General features: G+C 48.8%; 1 protein-coding gene across 1 annotated transcript; it reads right to left on the bottom strand.

Annotated features, from left to right (window-relative positions):
* Window positions 1-1,538: 1,538 nt before the first annotated feature.
* FADS2 (fatty acid desaturase 2) lies at window positions 1,539-20,085 on the bottom strand. The gene is made up of 13 exons (XM_009905151.2): window positions 19,603-20,085; window positions 13,979-14,089; window positions 12,309-12,506; window positions 11,809-11,910; window positions 10,787-10,912; window positions 9,018-9,078; window positions 8,452-8,528; window positions 8,178-8,275; window positions 7,223-7,319; window positions 6,854-6,933; window positions 5,760-5,885; window positions 4,060-4,133; window positions 1,539-1,836 (listed from the first exon to the last, which is right to left on the bottom strand). The coding sequence occupies exons 1-12, from the start codon at window positions 19,807-19,809 to the stop codon at window positions 4,082-4,084; spliced, it is 1,335 nt and encodes a 444-aa protein (XP_009903453.1). The 5' UTR covers window positions 19,810-20,085; the 3' UTR covers window positions 1,539-1,836; window positions 4,060-4,081.
* Window positions 20,086-20,773: the final 688 nt, after the last annotated feature.

Genomic DNA, 20,773 nt, shown 5'->3' with positions numbered 1-20,773 from the left:
GCTGGGGTCCTGAGCAACCTAGTCTAGTTGGAGTTGTCCCTGTTGAGTGCAGGGGGCTTGGATAAGATGACCTTTGAGGGTCCCTTCCAACCTGATGCATTTTGTGATTCTGTGGTCCTGTGTCTCCTGCAGAAGCAGTTGTCCAGGCAGCTACTAGTGATGAGTGGGAGACTGCATGGCACCTGATTTCAAGTTGCTTTTTCTTCTCTCTCCATCCCCTTGCTGCATTTCCTCCTGCTCTGTCACACATCCCTCACCAGCCTGTTCCTTTCCCACATCTCCCATCCCTGTACTTCTCCTCCCCAAACACCTGCCCATCTCCATCCTGCCCAGAAGCTTCTCTTGCCTTCACTGCACGTGATTCAGTTAATGCCTTTCCCTGCCTGTATAGTTCCTCCAGCTTCTCCTCCAGTCCTTGCTGACAAGCAACTGGAGAGAAGCAAAGCCACTCCTTTCCTGCCTATTGTCTCATTATCTGCCCTGAAACAAACTCATGGCCTCTCATGGTTGCCAAGTGCTTATGTAGCCAGTGATGTGGTTTTGGCTGGATTAGACAAACCCTGGCAGGCTCCCAGCGTGTCTTGCAGATTATTTTGTGTGTGTGTGTTTGTGTCTCATTGCAGCCCAACTGAATGATCTTTATCAAGAGCCAAAGTGGCCAAGGTTTCACCTCATTATTTGCAGCAAAACTGGTTAGTTGTGGGCTTCAGAAAGCTGGGCAAAACTGTGCTGAAATTGCCGTGTTTGGATCATTTTTGATGGCTTATGGTGACCTGCAAAGGGATGCTCACCTCTGATGGATTGCTGCTTTTTTGCCCAGCTTGGAGACAAAGCCAAGCAAGGTCATGGGAAGTTTACATCCACCAAACTCTGCAGTTTTGGTGGAGCCTCTGGAACATCTCCTGTAAACCTGGTTTCACTTGGGTGCTACTTAAGACTACAAGAAAGCAGATTGCGCCAGACTTCCACAGCTCTTCACCAGGGATCTGTTCGACCTACTCCAGTTATAGGATGGAGAACAACTACATCAAGGCACCTATGAAACAGCCTGAATTCCAAGATAAGAGGGCTGGGAATTTTTTGGAGGGAAGGGAAGACACCATACAAGCCAGAGAGGCTTTGCCTGTAAAAGCAGCCAGCGCCTGAACTTCCACCAGGCAAACTTTTTGCACGTGTAATCACAATGAACAAGAAAAACCACCAGCTAAGTACAAAGGCTTGGTGACCTGCTCTTTGCAGAACATCACTTCCATTACTGGCAGTGTTTAAAATAAGACTGGATGAGGCACTCAGTGCCATGGTTTAGTTGATTAGATGGTGTTGGGTGATAGGTTGGACCTGGTGATCTCGAAGGTCTTTTCCAACCTGGTTAATTCTGTGTTCTGTTTTTCTCTTGCAATAGCAAGGACAAGGCATGACACTTGGAAATCCATTCTGACTATTACATTGCACAGTTTTTATTTCTGGATTTGAGCCACTGGACATTTTTCATGAGAAGGGGCTTTTTTTTTCTTCACCCCCCCCCACCACCACCACCAGGGTTTGAAGGAAGCAAGTAGTTGTGGAAGATTTAATGCCAAGATCTCTCCTGTCCCTCCTTTCCTCCCTTTGGTATCTTGTGCTAAGCTCTTGAGGAAAAAAAAAGAGATCACCCATTTGCCTAAGTCTTTCCTTTGTAGATGGTTGCAGTTTGGTTGCTCTCCTTGAATGTTTCAGGTTCTTTCAGGCATCATCAGGAGTAGCTTCTGTCTCTGAGGCCAGGCTGCTGTGTTGGCAGTACTTTGGGTTTGCAGTAGAAAACCACTTCCTTGCAGCAGCCTGGTCAGTGCTGAAGAGCTGCTAAAGCAGGACTGGTGTTTACCTGGGCTGAGCTACCAGCTTTCTGCAGTTCCTCTAGGTGTCAAAAAGCAAACAGGTTCCCAAGAAGAAAGGGAAGAGAGGGGGCAGCACTAAGGAGGAAGAGGCATCAGTAATGAGAAAATATTTGCTCTGGAAGTAAGAACTGGAGGTGTGAAAAAGAAAGAGCTGTCAGAGGAAGAAGCTGACTATTTAGGACACTGCACTGCTGCTGTTGTGCTTGTGACCATCTTTGCTGGAGCAGAAACAGGGAGATACATTCAAGGAGTCAGAAAGAGATGCAGATATTAAGGCGATCTTGACATTATTAGCCCCAGTCCCAGGCTAGCTTGCTGCTACCTGTCTGGAAGTTCCAGCATCCAGAAGGATGTCACTGTTTGTGCTATTAGAACTCAACTCTAATCTTTGCTCAAAGTCTGTTAGAGCTTCAGACACCCCAGACACTGGTTTCCATCCTAACCATTCCTTGTGATGCTCAGGTATTGGCAGCTTAGGGGTGGGCAAGAACACCGGAATAAGCCTTTTACTTTTAAGTACTACTAGCTAATGAATTTTCCATCTGTAAGCAAAGATCTAATCCCATCTTCTCCTCCAAAGAGGGCAGGAGGGGGTTACAGTTATCTTTTGAAGTGGTTTGCCACGGTCCTGGAATTGTGTCTGGTGGTGATGCACCTTGCTGAGCTTGTGAGGATTCAAGGGTTTGATAGAGAAGATCCAGTTTCAGAGCTGAGCAAAGTCAGGAGGTGTGCAAGGTTGTTGCCTAATAGCTGGAGTATCTCTACTGGGTGTTTTGAGTGAGCAAGAAGACAGCTGTTGGAACTGGAAATTGCTCTTGGAACCATGGCCCTTTATCATAACCCAGTTGGCCTACAGCTGGATGGAAAGCCCTGGATTTATTTGGGCTCGGGCTGCCTGTTGGAGAAGCGCCTGGAAGCTGTTCAACCGTATCTCCTGGTGAGCCATTCCTGGGCATTGCTAATTAGGCACTGAGCAGGAAATAAGAGTTTTAGATAACTTGTCAGAGGGCCCTCCAGAAGGATTCACATTGCAAGCACAACCTGATCAGTTCTGTTCTCAGCTGCCTCCCTGAGGTCCAGGTTGGATGGCTGGGCAGCTCCTCCTTTTTGCAGGGAGACTTCGTTTCCTTCGCTGATTGTTTCCAAGGGAAGGGTAAACAGTGCCATTGCTCCTGGCCTCTGACAAGCAGAAGTAGGTTTGGTTTCTGCCAGGCATGTGTAGACAGGCAGAACCCTGTGCTTCTGCAGCACCCAGTGAAAAGCCCATTTGGGATTACCCTAGAGCACTCATGGGCAATTAGTAAGCTTTGCTTATGTGACTTACTGTGGCCCTTTGTGTACTGACAACCATAATCCTGTGCCTGCCAGACCTGTTGAGCATTAATGTGAATACAGACCCTCTCCTAAAGGAGGCATTGTGCTGTAGAAGCCCCAAGATCTTCCACAGACCCCTGGAAACAGGGGCTGGCCATAAAGATACAGCTAAATAACCTGCTGAGAGGTGGTTAGAGGTTAGTTGTGCAGAATCAGTATCACAGCTTTTGCTACGGGGATGCTATGATTAGAGAAAGGAAGGAGGGAGAGGAAGGAGGATCTGGGCAGGGCTGAAAGCCACATCATGTTATAGCAGCTGGGATGTGATTCCTGCAGGCAGGGGCTGATGGGGATCACAGCCCTCCTGAGCTCCCCATGATGATGGGCATCATGAATTGTGCTATTTTTCCCTTGACAGTGAAATCAAACTGTGCTGGGCTCCTCTTTTACACAAACATGGGGAAGAGAGAGAGGCATAAACTGACTGGGGTGTCCTTGGACTGCAGATACTGAAGTTTAACAACACCTCTATGTCTGTCAGTCAGAGTCTTGGGTAGTTTAGGCAGAATTAGAATGAATCTTATGCAGAGAAGGTTAAGGTCATCTATTAATGCCCCTTTTTAAAACACTCCTTCTCTCCACCCTCTCCCAACCTTCTCTCTTGTGCAATACTGGCCTCACTTATCCTCTGAAGCACATTTAAAATCTGTCTGGATTAAACAGGTCACCTGAGCCCCCTCCCCCAGCAGCAGTTGATAAGATGGGAAGCTCCCTTCCAACTGTGCATGTAGATGTAGACTGAAATCTGAGAGTAAAAGACACGTCTGTGATTTCCCCCCCACGCACCCCCCCATCCCTCCCAATCACTCACACCTCCCCATTAAGATTCATGTTCACTTGTGGAGGTAAGCATCCAGCCATAGATATCCAGATTTCTTTAGGGACCTGTGGAACAAAACCAAAGAGAAGTTTGGTTGCCACCTGAATCTTGCCTTGGTCATTTTGATCCTGTTCCTCAGTTTCAATATGAATCCTCAGGACACAGAATGCTTTAGGTTGGAAGGGACCTTTAAAGCTCATCTAGTCTAACCCCCCCCTCAGAAAGCAGAGGCATTTGTAACTAGATCAGGTTGCTCAGAGCCTCAACCAGCCTGACCTGGAATGGTTTCAGGAATGAGGATTCTACCAACATTGATTGTCTTTCCCCAGTCTAGCAAGAGCAGCAGCAAAAGGAGCTACCTGTTCTGTCCCTTTGACCCCCAAAGTGGCCAGTTAGAGATTCTAGTGAGCAAGAACTTCATCTGATGCCCCCCACACTGTCTGTAGTCCCTCTGGCTTGTCCCTCTTGTCCAGGCTGGGACAAGGCCTTGAGCAAACTGGTGCAGTGGAAGATGTCCCTGCCTATGCCAGGGGGGTTGGAACTAGATGATATTTAAGTTCCCTTCTGAACCAAACCATTCTGAGTCTATGAAGAAACAGCAGAGCAGAGCTGCCTGGCTCACCACATTAAACCTCTGAAGGATTTTCCCCACCTCCACCCTAGGACTTCTCCTGGAGAATTGCACATCTGCATTAGCTCTGCAAATATTATGGAGCAGATCTCAGCTGGTTTGGGATGCAAAGTCCTCTGATAAACACAATGCAGTCAGGAAATTCAGTTTTGTGTGGTTTCTGGCAGATCCTCCTATTGAGGGGGCAAATTGTTGCTTAAATGGTTTCTGAGAAGTCATGTAGGGAGGTAGGCTCTGGTGGGCTGCTGGGCATCACCCCCTCCCCCCACCCCCAAGGTCTCAGTGTTCCTAACTGCAGAAAAGGACCAAAGGAAGGTTTGAAATTGTTTTTTAGCCCTTCTGCATGTTGGAGCCAATCTACTTCCATTTGCATTGGCTTAGAATGGTTTGAGTGTGGAGATCCCTAGCCTGCAGAATACTTTCTCATGTTCACTGTCATGAATTATTCCCCTTGGAGTAACTGAGGAGGAAACATTAACCTGGAGCCTGCCTGACAAGGACTATTAGACCAGGCTTCAACTATGCCTATAGGGAACAGCCCTTTGCTGCTGGCAGGTCTCAAATGGGAACCAGCATGGGCTGTAACCTGAGTCATTCCCCTTTGATTGATCTCACTTTGCAGCCTGAAGATCATCTGCCAGCTCCTGAAAGCCAGAGCCATAAGCTGTCAGAGCAGTGTGTCCAAAGGTACTATGAGGCAGGTCCCTATGAGATGAGGTTGGTACCCATCTAGATGCCAAGCATTCAGTACTTTGACAGCAGAAGCTGCTCTGGGGGACAGTTGTCTCTTCCCCATGATGTAGGGAAGCAGCTTCCCAGCTGTTGTCACAAACTCCACTAAGCCAGGGGCGTTGTGCCATTTCTGCTGTGGGTCAGCATTGCTGCAGGTGTTCCTTTGCCTCTGCCATATGAAGATTATTAGCCTAGAGGCTCCAGACTACAACCTATAACTGGGGATGTCTGGAGGATCTACAGTGTCCTGAATTCTCTGCTACAGAAAGCACAGGATGTCCATGGAACAGCATGTTGCAAGCTGCAGATGATGCTTGAAGGACCTTACCCAACAATGTCTACGAACGCTTTTCCAAGAGGCTTCTCTTCGTATTGGACTCCATACTTGGCACATAAAGACTTCACCAAAGGTTTCACCTTCCAGAAGTTGTGCCGTGGCATTGTTGGAAACAGGCTGGAATGGAAAAAGAGAAAACAAAGCTGAGAAAGCTCAAGAGACCAACCCCAAGGGATGGGCATCTCTGCCTCCTCACAGGGGCTCATTATTGATGCCTTCTCCTCAAGCTGTACAAGCAGACAGAAGCAGCACAGAGAGACAGCCATGCTTTACAGTCCTCTGTTTCAAGGAGGCTTGTGGAAACCAAATGCTTTGATTCTTTGGCCACTCTGCCATGCCTCAAAACAAAGCTGTGTTCAAGCAAGCCAAGGAAAGTCACTTTGTGCCAGAGAGGACACCACAAGCGCTGCAATGTAAGGGAAGTAGGAGTGAGGAGCCAGCTGCAGTCTGGTGAGATGGCTGCCCATTTCCTTTGGGCAATAATAATTGCTTCTTCCAAACTGAAGTCCTAGTGGCCCCCTTTCCCACCTCTGGAAGCTCATGGAGCAGAGAAGCAGAGAAGGTGAAGGAGCATTTGGGATCACCTTGCCCCATCCTGGTCGATGGAGACTTCCAAAGTGGACTTCTAAACCAGACATCTCTACCCTAAAAGCCATCTCTTCTACATTTTGTGTTGTTACTGGCAACAGACTGTGGCCCCAAAACCTGGTACCCAGAAGTGTCCACAGTCCCACACAGCTGTCACAGGCTATGCAGCACTGACGTGCTCCAGGGGAGAGGAGATTTCTGAAGCGGATGCTCAAGTTCAAGTAGTTAGCTTAGGAGTCGAGTCCACAGCTGTTGCAAGTGGTGGATATGTACCAGCAACTCCTAATTAACCCCCAAATTAAAGTTGTGTGAGAGCAAGAGGCCTGTAGGAGCAGCTGACTGTGACCCCCAGCAGTCTGCGACTCTCCTCGGCGCATAGCAGTGCTCCAGAGATCCTGCCCCATCCCACACGTGCACTGTTAGCAGGCTTTCCTTCCCCTGGAGTCCAGGGCTGGGAGCAGCTGGTAGTGGCCAAACAGCTCTGGGTCCATACTCACTGGTGCTCAATTTGAAAATTCAGGTGGCCGGTGAACCAGTCGTTGAAAAAGGACTGCTCCACGTTGCAGGTGGCTGCCATCTGGGAAGGCAAAGACAGCAGCTGTGAAGGATCACCCCAACAGCACAATGAAGCTCCCCTGGCCTGGGGCAGGGGCAGAGATGTGTCCTCCCACACTACTGAGCTGTCAAGCTAATTACAGGAGGTTTGACTCTCATGCCTTGATTCAGCATTGCTGGCTCTGGGGAGAACATCTTTATGACAGAACATGGACAGAGACCTTACACTAGTGCCTGGAGAGGAATGTTTTGAGTAGATTTCTGAAGCCACTTTGGGGTGAATCAGGGGTATTCTTTCCTCTCCCAGTTACCTGTGAGCTAAGCCAGTCTCTGTGCTTCTCACTGTCGATTTCCATCGGGATGTGATTCATCTGGGTGACCCACACAAACCAGTGACTCTCCAGAAACCTTCACAAACAGACAGGCAGAGAACGTGACAATTGGCATTGGAGACTGGGGTACGAGGTCAATAGGGTGGGCTTGAGCAGCTGGAGATCACAGGATCCCAGGATGTTAGGGGTTGGAAGGGACCTCTGGAGATCATCGAGTTCAACCCCCCTGCCAGAGCAGGACCATAGAATCCAGCACAGGTCACACAGGAACACATCCAGATGGGGCCAGGAGAGACTGAATGAGCTGGGGCTGTTTAGTTTGGAAAAGAGGAGGCTGAGGGGAGACCTCATTGCTCTTTGCAGCTGCCTGAAAGGATGTTGTAGAGAAGCTGGGGCTGGTCTCTTCTCACAGGTGATAGAACAAGAGGCAATGGCCTCAAGCTATGACTGGGTAGGTTTAGCCTGGACATTAGGAAATATTTTTTCCCAGCAAGAGTGGTCAGGCCTTGGAATGTGCTGCCCAGGGAGGTGGTGGAGTCACCAAGCCTGGATGTGTTTAAAGGTGGTTTGGATGTGGTGCCTGGGGGCATGGTTTAGGGGTGAACCTTGCAGAGCAGGGTTGTCGGTTGGACTTGGTGATCCTGAGGGCCTTTTCCAACCTGATAGTTTCTGTGATTCTGTGATCAGAGGACAGAAGAAGATGCAGGCAGGCAAAGATGCTGAGCACTAGAATCTACACTGTGGTGGGGAGGTAGAACTGGGAGATGACAAGAGGGAAGTGAAGCAGTGGGAATAGCCTGGCTAGCACACAGTGAGGTCAGGGACTGCAGAGAACCTAAAGAGGGAAGACCTGCAGGGCACAGCAGGGCTGAGACTTGGTGCATCTGGAGTGGGAGGGAAGGGAGAGCAGTGGGGGATGCCCTTTATCTCCTACCTGACAAAAGTGAGGAGAAACAGGGATCCCAGAACGCCATAGAATGGGATGTATGTGATGAAGTAGCGCATGTAGTAGCTGATGGCCCAGGCTAGGTCCTAGGGGAAGAGACAAGACATTAGGCATCCTTTTGCCTATCTCATGTAACACGTCCTTGCTGCTGCTGGTTGGGTAACTAACACAGCAACAGGTGATCCCTGCCCACTGGTCTCCCTCCAGTCCCTGCTCAAGTGTGAGCTCCAGCCAGGCCCCGTGGAGGGAAGGTTTCACTCACCGCCCAGAACCTGCGCTTGATCATGGTCGAGATGATTTGGATTTGGAAATACACAGGGATGAGCAGAGGTGGGAAGACTGCAAAGCAAAGGGAGATGTTTTGGCCATCAGAGGGGTGGAGAGGTGTGTGACATGAGTCAGCCAGTGATTTAGAACTAGTTCTAAGGAAAGCCTGCCTTGGTGAGAGAGGTGAGGTGCTGGTGATGGGAGCTGGTTGCCTTTCTGTGAGGAAAGGAGGCTCTGCTCATCTTGACTTACCAAGATGACTTATCAAGACCCATGGGTCTTGACTTATCAAAGAGCATTGTTTGACAGCATGCATTTTTTTCCCCATGGAGCCTCTCACACAGAGGTCATTTCCCCCATTCCCTTGTTTGATTTGCTTTGCATGACCATGCCAGCAACGTTCAAGACACTTGGATATCACTGAAGAATATCCTGAACTGATCTGGGGACCTGCACAAAGTCCTGAGGGAGGGTAAGATGAGTTGAGACTTTAGGAGTTAACATAGCAGGGGTTGGGAAGGTCAAGTGGCATTCAGGGAAGAGTGCAGAGCAGATACTCACTGAGGAAGAAGTACTCATGCTGGTGGTTGTAAGGCAGATACTTCAGTTTCTTCTTGCCATACTGCAGAACACAGAGGAGAAAGCTCAGGCTTGGATTATGACACTCAGATGCAAGAGAAGATTCTCCACAATACTTCATTATTTATTGACTGGAGAGTTTTGGCTAAATTCCCACCACCAGGTAAAAAGGGTTTTGGTATGGTTAAAGATCTTAACTCCAACTGTGCTAGGTGTAAATTCCTTTTGTAGTCTTCTGGCTTGATAGTGAGATAATTTCTATTTACTTGGGAGCCTGATGCTATTTAAATGTATTTCTTCACCTTCTGCCATGCTCATGGCTGTGCTAAGAGCTGCTGTCATCTCCATCACTACCCATATGAATGTGCTATCCTACCCTGATCCTGTGTTACCATGGAATCATACAGTGCACTGGGTTGGAAGAAACCTCTAGAGGTCTAGCCCAACCCCTCCTCAGTAAATAGAGACACCCCCAACTAGATCAGGTTGCTCAGAGCCCCATCAAGCTTGACCTCGAGTGTCTCCAGGGATGAGGCTTCCACCACCTCTTTGGGCAACCTGTTCCAGTGTTCCACCACCCTCATAGTAAAGACCTTCTTCCTAATGACTATGGTCCACCTACAGAGAGCAGATGCAGAGATGTTTTTCCAACCATGGGTTCAGAGCTTGGGTTGTTGCATTGTTGCAGGTGCCTGTTTGTTCTCAGTGAAATGAAGGAGTCAAAAGCACCTGATCTCCCAACCTCATCTCTCTACTGAAATATCTAGAGCTATACAGAAGTGCCTTCTTCTGAGCTCCAGGAGCAGAAGATTCTCCATGGAGAACGTGGATTGCTGTGAGCATGCATTTTTGCTTCCAACATATCAGCTCCCTGATGAAGGTAAGTCCTGTAGCACCAATAAATCAGCCAGATCTTTCAGGTCTGAGCTCTGAAGGGTTGTGTGCTTTAGGATTCTATCCAAGATGAAGAAGTGTTGGGGTGTGCTGGTACTGTCGGCTTAGGCAAGAAATAACCTCTCACCATGATGGCAAAGAATGAATTGGAATGAATGAATGGTTTAGATTGGAAGGGACCCTCAAGATCACCTAGTTTCAACCCCACTACCATGGGCAGGGGCACCCTCCACTGGCCTTGAACACAGTATCATAGCACATAAGAGGTTGGAAGGGACCTCCAGAGATCATCAGGCCCAAGGCATCAGTAGAGAGGACCTTGTACAGATTGTCCAGGGCACAGCTGGCCTGACTAATATTGGAAGAATATTTTCTGTAGAACTGGAAGATCAGTTTGGAAATATTCTGGCTGTAAGTGCTGAGGAACACAACATTTTCCCCCTCATGTTGATATCTCAAGCCAGCAGGATGAAGTTGTCCCTAGGAGCTTTCTGCTTTCTTTCCCCTCCATCTTCTTTACCCAAGGTTTGACACCCCCAGGTTTTTATCCCAAGCTACCCCACAACACTTTCCCCTGTGGTCAGTGTAGGAAATGCACAGGGAATTATCCAGCCAGTCTTGCTCTTCAGCCAGGGGTTTGGGGAGGGTGTGCTGGCCAAACTCCTGTCAGGTGAGGCCAACAGATGAAATCCCTGGATGAAGCACTTCAGGTTTTCCTTCTTATTTTTAAGCATTCCTGGAAGTCTCGACTGTGTAAATCACACCCACCAAGACCAGCCAGCTCCTGCTTTGGCACAAACGCTCTCTGAAGCCCTTTGGGACAATTTGTGTTCCATGTTTTACCCATGTTGCCTTACCTCAACAGGCTGTGTATCTCCCAGGACAAAAATATGCAGCATGTTCACATCTGGGTCCTTCATGAACACGTTGGGCTTGACGTGGTGTTGGAAGTGACGATGGTTCCACCAGTTTGCAGAGGCACCCTGGGCAGATACAAGCACAAGATGTTCATCCCTGGAACAGTAGTGCTCCTCTAATGGTAGGATTGCTCATTTGTTTATATAAACTAAACTCAGATTGTGGCCAGATCGTTGCTTGCTTTGGAAACTGTAATGAGCAGTAAGTGGCCAAGCTCTCAGTTGCTATGAGACTGCTGGTTTCAGGGGATTTGTTTGCCCTTGCTGAGGTTCATCTTTATTGAAAGAACAGGGAATAAAGTTTGAATGAGTTGCACGTCACCATGTCTTCCCACATGTGGACTTGCTATTGGTAGCTGAATCATGGAGTCATAGAATCAGTTAGGTTGGAAAAGACCTTTAAGATCACTGAGTCCAAACATTAGACTCCAAAGTCCATCACTAAACCCTTTTGCTACCTTGCTGATGATCATAATGGTTTCCCTCTGCTACCTGTGAGGAACCAGGCAAGACAAAAGTGGGTTTGGGAGGATAGGCAAAGCTGTGTCCCACCCTCTATGAGTTCCCACTGCAGGTGGATGATGAAGTGCCTGGACTGCATTGGACCTTACCCAGGACAGAAGTTCTAAAGGCATCTTGAATGGCTGGAATGTAGCAGGATGGGACATTAGACAAATATTGTACCTTGTGGAAACATGAGAGGATCTCAAAGCAGGGCTCTATGCAATTCAGTAAGCTTTGTCCTCAGCAGTTCCACTGAAGCTTGTGGAACTACTGTGATCTGTAACTTAGGATGATGATGGTCTCTTATCTCTTCTGCACAACAGCTCCATGTGCAATGGGCATTAATTTCTCCTCTGTGCATCTGCCCACTGTGGAGAGGCTTAGAGCTGCAGTTTCCTACTTTAATACAGTCAAAGTGACTGCAGATGCACAGTTCCCTGGGTCCATATATCCTTTACCTTCAAATGTCCAATGACAAACTTGTGGATGATGTGGTTCCAGGAAGACTTCTTAAAGACAGACAGGTGTCCAAAATCATGTTGCAGCCACCCTGCTTGGGCCTGGGATGAGGAAGGAAATCAAATGGTTAGGAAGTTGTTTGAAATCAGAGTGAAGTACAAAAGCAAATGGAGACAGAAGACAAGTTGTGAGTGTGAGGAGGGGAACACAGAATCATTTAGGCTGGGAAAGCCCTTTTAGTTCCTCAAGTTCAACCCTAAACCTGCCCCTGTGAAGTCCACCAGCATGTGGAAGGTCAAAGAGGTGAGAAAAATTTGTGAGCCAGGATCAGCAGTGGGTAGGGGTGGCCAGAAGGCACCACAGTGCCAGGTATGTCATGAATATTTATCACTGGTGTGATTGCTTTGTGCTGTTAATTACTATGAATGTTCAGGACACACTATAGTCTTCTCCTGAGTGATTTGTGTGGTCGGTGTGCTCTGCGCTTACCACTTCTCACCTGGGCAGTTGTAAGGATGCAGGCAAGGATGAGAGTTGTGATCCAACCAGTGCCAAAGTACAAAACCATTAGCCAGGCCAAAACTTCCATTGCAATGATATGGCCCAAGTAAAGAGAGAAGAACAAAGGACTTGCTCTGAACAAGTTCATGTCCTCTGCTGTCTTCCTCAGGGTCCGGAAATCCTCCACCAGCTGGGACTGCAAGACAGACATCCAAGGCACAGTATGAAGCTTGTAAGCTTTGGACTAGATGACCTTTAAAGGTCCCTTCCAACCCAATGCATTCTATGGGTCTCAGTAAGCCTGGATGAGTCTGAGGCAGGAGGACCAAGTTTCATACTAAGGATTCTGGCTGCTTCTTGCATTGCTTGGCTAAGGGAGGACCTGCCTCCACATTCACCCTGTACTCTGGCTCTTCATAGCTCTTGCCTATGAATAAACATCTGGGCTGGTCTGAGCCCATGTCCTGACCTCTTGAGCCCTGAGCTAGGAAGGGAACTTGAGCCTGCTGCTGTGAATCAGCAGCACTACCTTGCTCTGTTGAGAGTCACATCAGCTGATGGCTCTCATCTGAATGAGCTTCACAGGTATAAAAGAGGCAGCTGGAGAAGGAAACAATTCAGTCCTTACTACTTATGCATAATTCCAGAGCTCTGATGATGAGCACCCAATACCAGAGCACTCCCTGTCAGTTTAATATGTGGGTCAGCTACTGTGCAATCATTCATGAAGGGCATTCCTGGGTTAATGTCTCTTCTATTGTGAGAGCCAGAGAGATATCATAATCATGGCCAGTCACAAACAACAGGACAGGATTGAGTTTCGTGGCAAGAGTTAGTCACACCATGCCCTGTCCCTGAATAATGGATGAACTGTCTAGGAGAGCTACAGAGCTGTCCTGAGGATGTTGACTGCTTGCTGGGTTGCTGCTTCTTAAGAATAGCCTCTGAAATGAGGCATCTGGTTCACCTTGCCCAGAGATGCCTACTGCTCATGCCAGGCATGGCACAAACGTGGTTGCTCTCCAGAGCTTTGCTGGTACCAGGCTCAGCAAAGGAAGCCACTTTGAGTCTCCAAGGGATGTTCCTCTGGGAGTTAATCTGTCAAAGGGAGCTGCAGAGCAGCTGCAGCAAAAGAAAGTCAAGACTTGTTCAGGCAGTGAGCAACTTGTTTGGAAGTCTTCTTGGACTTCTTTGTCCACTTCTCTCCTGCCTCTGTAACAGGCAACTGATGACACATTTTAGAGCTTGGTCACCAGAGGGGCAATAGCAGAAGGGACACCAGTCAAAAGAGCTGGTGTAAATTTCCCAGTCCACCTCTCAGTTCCCATTTCCATTCAGTATGGGAGAGATCCAGCCTGGGCACCTGGAATGGGTTGCTGGAGATGGGACATGGTTACCACAGATACAGCTGTTGGTGACTCTGAGGGAAACAAAAGGCTTCAGCAGCCAGCCTGGATCTGCCATCTCCCTTCTACACATGCTTTTGATCTATCCTGGGATGTGCACCTTGCTACATGGAAGTGTTCAGATATTGTCCTCTCTGGAGCTATTTGTCATGAAGAGACCTTTATAACCTGCCTGCCTTTGACCTAAAGGACATCCTAAGAGGAAAAAAAAACTTGGTAGGACATAGCCAGCAAAAAACCCAGGTCAGAAACAAATACTCACATTTTTGTCTCGGTCCTGGCTAGGCTCTCCTGGAGCAAGCTCTCCAATAAGTAATGGCTTGAGAAACTTTCTCACCAAGGTGGGATTGATATGGAAGGCCTGGAATGCATCCTGGAGAGGAAATACAAATAACTGTGTGAGAATCAGGGACTAGCTGTTGCTTCCTATTGCTCCTACTCATCTCTGTCACTCTATTCTCTGCTGCCATCTTCCTCATGTTCCTGTGAAAGAAGGGTGCCAGACTGACTTAGAATCCCTGAATTATAGAATGCTTTGGGTTGGAAGGGACCTTTAAAGCTCATCTTGTCCAAATCCCCTGCAGTCAGCAGGGACATCCCCAGCTAGAGCAGGCTGCTCAGAGCCCCACACAATCTGACCTAGAATGGTTCTATGGAAGGGGCATCTCCCACCTCTTTGGAAAACCTGGGCTAGTGTCTCACCACCCTCAGTGGCAGAAATTTCTTCCTTCTCTCCAGTCTGAATCTCTTTCTTCTGGTTTAAGCCATCACCCCTTGTTCTGTCACAACAGACCCTGCTCAAGAGTTTGTCCCCAGCTTTCTTTTTGTCCCCTCAAAGCATTGAAAGGCCACCAGGTGGTCTCCCTGGAGATCTTCTTCTCCAGGCTGAACATCCCCATGTCTCACAGCCTGGCCTGACAGCAGAGGGGTTCCAGCCTTTGGTTCATTGTTATGGCTTCCTCTGGACCCACTCCAACAGATTCATGTCCTTCTTGTGCTGAGGACTCCAGAGCTGGACCCAGGTCTTCCATCCTCTCTTTCACAGACACTGACTTCCACTTCTATGGTCACTGTTCATTGCAGCACTTCTAAGAAAGGCTGGAGAGTTTGCTTATCTAGCAGCAAGCAAGTGGTGAGATCTGGGATGCTATCTAGACATATGGTGAAAGGCACCTCAAGAAATGTTTTCTAAGCAACTAAATCCTGTTAATTCCCTCAGAAGGTAGGCAGAAAGGAATTTATGCAAATCCCCACTAGGATATAAATACCCTTTGAAAATCTGCTGCCAGGAGAGGGGGGTGGCTGTGGTGACTGAACCTAGACATGACTGCAGACACAAAAAGTACTACTTGGTGGCCTGGCCAGACCTGTAGATCCCAGCACAAATGCAGCTGAGGAGCAAGAGGTGATTCTTCATTTTGGAGAGTGTTTCCTTCTGCTTTTTGTTCTGTAAGATGAGTAACTGAATGATATCTCAACTATTCTTTACCCTGACTGTGTCCAGCTGACCCTTCTGGAACCTGACCTCCATCAAAATTCTAGCTCTGGGGGTCAAAAATACCAGCTAACAACCTTGGTCCCAAAGTCCACCAAAATCAATAGGAAATGTCACCTGACTGCATGACCTTGGATTGAGCTTCAGGATCATGCTCTGACCACAGATGTTTTGCTGTGGGAGGCAGAGAAGGAGGGAGAGTGAAAGCTGATCTGAGCCAGTTAATTTGGAGTTAAAGAAATGATATATGAGAAGCCAGAGGTGTGGCACTGGTGGGGGGAAAGAGAAGAGCTAGCTACAGGTGCAGGAGAGAAATAAAACTCCATGGAATTATTTAAAGATGGATAAAGCCACAAAATGCCAGAAGTATGGGGGGGGTGGGGTGGTAAAGTAAGGAGCAGGGTGGGCAAAATAATGCTGATGGGAGAGGCAAAGTGAAATGCCAGAAATGAATGAAGGTGCAATGCTTCTCTAGAGAAGCAGAATCTCCTAGGTAGTCTCAGCTCAGCTCTCCTGTCAGGACCCAAACTATGCCCTTTGGGAACCTATTTCAGGGACACAGTGTTTCCTGTTACCACAAGGGCAAGTTTGGGTCAGTTTGTCCAGGTCCACTCATGAGGAGTGCATCACTGGCCAAATGGTGCTGGGTTACCTGCTGGTGGTACTTTATTGGTGCCAAGATGAAGGTAAAGCTCTAGGATCAGCTAAGCTGTTTCTAGAACTCTGTGCTGCAGACACTTTGGAGTCTCCAATGCCAAGAAATACTTGTCCTGAATCACCAGCTTCCTTCTCTACTTTGAGGACTTTAATTGGACATTACAAGAAACTTCTTCACTGAAAGGGTTCTCAAGTCCTCTCAAGACTCCCCAGGGAGGTGGTTGAATCTCCAACCCTGGAGGGCTTTAAAAGGTGCAGAGATGTGGTGCTGAGGGACATGGTTTAGCATCAGGCTTGGTAGAGTCAGAGAATGGTTGGACTCAATGATCTTTCCCAACCAAAATGATTATATGATTCTATAATTTCTGCATACTTCATCCTGTCTGGATGTCCTCACAGCCCAGCTGAGGTTAAGAAATATTGTGCTCTCCCTTCTGTGGAGGAAATGATGCACTAGAGGACTGACTCACACAAGGTTACTACTGGTAGCAGCCCACCCCTATGCCTTTTTCACTAGCACTTGAGTTAATGCACCGTTTTCAACTCTTGGACCCCATAAATGTGCCACTGAAATGCTAGTTCCCCCTCCCTGGTGCAACTTAGAGGTGATGTGGAAGAGGAAGGGAGAGCAGGATGAGTGGGACAGTGAACAATTGACTGTACCTGCTGCAAGGTTATGCAGTTTTGAGTTGAAAAGCTCATGCAGCCCAGAAGGCACCTAGGCTGCATCACAAGGAGTGTGGTCAGCAAGTTAAGAGAGAGGATTCTGCCCCTTTACTCTGCTCTTCTGAGACCCCCAACCTCATCCAGCTCTGGTGTCCCCATCATAAGGAGGACACAGAGCTGTTGGAGCAAGTCCAGAGGAGACCCACAAAGATGACCCAAGGGTGGGAACACCTCTGCTATGAGGACAGCCTGAGGGAGCTGGGGTTGTTTAGCCTAGAGAAAGGAAGACTTTGAGGGACCCTAGAGCTGCCTTCTAATACCTGAAGAGAACCTACAGGAAGGCTGGAGAGGGACTTTCATAAGGGTGTCTGCAATAGGACAAGAGGGAATGGGTTTAAGTTGAGGGAGAGTAGGTTTAGACTGGATCTTAGGAAGAAGTTCTTCAGTATGAGGGTGGTGGAATAGGCTGCCCAGGGAGGCTGTGGATGCCTTCTCCCTGGGAGTGTTGAAGACCAGGTTGGATGAGGCCTTGAGCAGCCAAGTCTAGTTGAGAGGCATCCCTGCCTGTGGTGGGGAGGATGGAGTAGATCTCTGAGGTACCTTCCAACCTAAGCCACTCCAAGGAAGGATGGCTTTTTTATCAGCTCTGTCTCACACCTCTCCTTTACTAATAGTTCCCAAATGTATGCTGCTACCTGGAGTTTGGAATTGGAATAGAGGAGATAAAAAGCAAAAGGCAAAACTAGTCTTTGGGAAGTTCCATGTGATATTTATACCTAACCTCTCAACTTTGTGGTCAACTGGGCAAATTAGCTGCAGTGTCCTACAGGAAGCAAGCAAATGGGAATTGTTCCAGCTTATTCCAGTTTTGTATCATTGAGGTGTGAACTGTGCCTGAGCATTTGGAGTGCTTAGTACAGTCAGAACAAGGATGTTTTTTTCACATCCTTGAACATCTCTGAAACGGCAAGGTGCCTTTGCATACTCTTGCCTTCATTTTCTGAAGTGCATGAGGTGATACCAGAGCAGGTTGTATGGTGTCTCAGCATGTCAAAGTATGGTCTAAAAGGAAGGAATGTTGTTAGTACCTGCATGGGACATTCATGCATAAGCTATCCTGGGCACTCCTAACCTGACTGGCATGAGCTCAGCACGTTGGACACAGCAACCGTCATGGGAGCGTCTCATCTGGCTTGTGAGCCTCCCAAGATGAATTAGCTCACACTTTACCAAGCAGAGTATCTTTAGAGTGGCTCAGCATAGATACAGAGTTCAGTGTGTCAGTGGTAGATGGTTGCACAGGATCCTGCAGAGGACTGATCTAGGCTAAAGGGACAGCTGAGTTCCCTTTGGTGTCTGTTTGCTGGATTGAAGGTCCTAACTGCACATGATGCTGAAGAGAACCTGAGAAAGATGGAAGCCATGCACAAACCAGCAGTGTCAACATCTTAAACTGAGTTTTTATCATTGCCTTTCCCTCCTCCTAAACTCTTCCAGTTGTGATATCTTGCCACACAGAATGAAACTTGATAGCTAAACCTTGACAAGGTCAAGACTAAGGCTTTCCCACCCTGAATGAGAGAGATTTTTTTGGCAGCAAACTGTTATTCACCACAGGGAAGCTGGAAACCAGGTACCAGCTCTGGTTTAGTGCTCAGAGCAGTGATGAATGATTTCAGAGCATCTCAAGACCATGCCTTCATGGAACATGCTCTGACTATAGTGGGATGAAATGTATGCTGGGGAGGTGGGTGGGAGGAGGACCAGCAGTAGCAGAATCACAAAGGTGTGATTTCCCTTGAAGGATTTGAGACACACACACTAACAGATGCTTTTGGGTTTCTGGTGGAGCTACTGGAGTTAAATTCTTGGGCATCTGAGTCGAATTCCTCTGGTTTCAGCAGCTGAAAGCAAAACCTGGCCCATCTCTTTGAGGAAGAAAGCAATTCATTCAGATTCACTGGAAGGGGGCAGGAACAACCAAAATGCATCTCAGGGCTTCAAGGGAAAGCATGGGAAAATAACCACAGACCACAGGCAAATGGAGATGGATGGGAAAGAAAAGGTTAGCAATTCTGGACCATTAATTCTGCCACACACAGAGGCCCCTCCTTGCTGAGGTGTTAAGAGCCGTGGGAGGTGAACAGTTAACCTTACAGCTTGGCCTCTCCTGCTGCTTCCCAAGCTTCCCATGCACATATTCGGGAAAGCTCTGAGGCAGGTTCAGTTTTATTAACTACGGAGAAAACGTGCTCTCTGGATGAACTGCTGAAGGAAGGTGGCTTTGAGGGAAGCTGCAAACAGCCTCCAGGGCAATTTGTGGCTTTTAAAAGGTTTTGAGGTGATTTTTGGTTTCGTTTTGGTTGGGTTTTGGGGGTTTTTTGGTGGCCTTTTTTTTTTTAGGTTGCTGAAACACCAGAGTTAGTTGGCTGAGCCTAGCTCTGAAGTGCTGGAGCAGCTGGAGCAGCAGCAAATGCTTTTCTTTTTCTCTTTTTCTGTAGAAACCTGTAACTAAAGTCCCTAGAGAATTCTCTCCTGGGGAAAAAAAAAAAGTCAGCCTACAGTGCTCCTTGTGTTAAAGCCTCAAGCTCACACTCCTCACAACCAACTCTCACACACAGTCCAGCCCCTCGTTTAACCCTTCCTGGTGCTTGGCTGCCATGACTGCATGTCATAAGCTACACACACTGAAGAAGGGAAGACTTTGGACAGCTTGCTCGTGGATTCCGAGCTCCAGGCACAGGACAAACAAGAGACAAAAGACAAAACATGAGGACTTAAGCAGAGCCAAGCAGTCTCTATCAAACGATCCTCCAGATGCTGCGAATTGCAGTGGCTCGAGGGACTTGATGGCCAAGGAGCTGCATCAATTTGGACCAACCCTTCTGCTACTGGAAGCAGCGGAACGGGCTGAGCTGGGCACATAGCAGGTGTTAGAGAGATGGGAACGGAAGGCGGGCAGCTGGCTCACTTCTCAGTGACCACCAGGAAGGCAAATGACCTGTCAGAGGTGGCTGGTGAGAGCTGGGGGACCAAGCCCCTGTGGGGTTGGGCGAGGGGGTCCTTACCGTGGCATCTTCGCCGGCGCAGTGGCTGATCACTCGTTGACCCCCCGGGTGTCTGTTTGCCCACTTGGTGACATTATAAACCTTTCGTTCTATCACCAGCCACTTGTCCGTCCTCAGGTTGTGCTTCTGGATCTCCTCCCAGGTGTAGAAGCGGAGCTGACCCTCCGGCTCCCCCGACTCCCCTCCTTTCTCACCCCCTTTCCCCATGGGGCCACTTGCTTCTTTGTCTTCTTGCCCAAAGCAGGGAGGAGGAGGAGGGGATTGGGGGGAGCAACCTGTCTTTGCCTTTCCTAGGGCTGTGACGGAGGGGAAGAGCTTTCCTTGCGTGGTTCACCTCAGCTGATCCCCTGCTCTCCTCCCTTTGCCACCGCTCATGTCCTCCCTTCTCTTTGTCTCTCGCCGCTCGGTCTCTTGCTCGGAAGTGCCCCCTAGCCTGGCTCTGCCCGTACTGGTGCACTTTCTCCTCGCACATAGCCCTGGTTTGTGGGAAGCTCGGCCCCTTCCACCCCCACTTCCATCCTCCTCCCCCCCACCGCCCCCGCCTTCTGAATCCTCCTCCCCTGTTCCGAATCCTCCCCCTCTCAGCATCTATTCCCCCCCCACAGCATCCACCTCCCCCCGCAGCATCTTCCTCCAGTATCCTCCCCACCCCAGCATCCTCCACTCTCCAGCACCCTCCTCTCCCCCCCACCATCTCTCTCCCCCCCTCCCCCCCCTCCCCAACGTCCTCCTCCCCGCCCCTGGAATCGTCCCCCCCGCGCCAGCATCCTCCTCCCTTCTGTCCCGCTGAGCTTTCCAGCGGGATCAGCAGAGCTCCTGCGCCAATCCCGCCGCTGCCGCCGCCCTCCTGGTCCCTGCCATTGGCCCCGAGCGATCTTTCGAAGCCGGCCGCCGGCAGCGGGCCAAAGCCGGGCGCCGGGGCCGGGGGCGGGACGTGCCGGCACCCCCTTCTCCTCTACTCGGCCTCTCTGCCACAGGATTTTGCCTCCTGCTTTGAAAAAAACCCATCCAAACAAACAAAAAGAAAACCCCAACCCACAAAAAGAAACTCCCACAATATTTCATCCCCCATCTTCTCCCCTCGCTTTCCCCCCACTTTCCCCTCCCCCCCCCTTATTTTATTCCTTATTCCCCTTTTTCATCAACAGTTTTGTCACTTTACTAGTTGTTG

This window comes from Dryobates pubescens, chromosome 22, assembly GCF_014839835.1.
Source record: "Dryobates pubescens isolate bDryPub1 chromosome 22, bDryPub1.pri, whole genome shotgun sequence".
NCBI classification, from domain to species: Eukaryota; Metazoa; Chordata; class Aves; order Piciformes; family Picidae; genus Dryobates; species Dryobates pubescens.
This window is presented reverse-complemented; position numbering and strand designations above follow the sequence as displayed.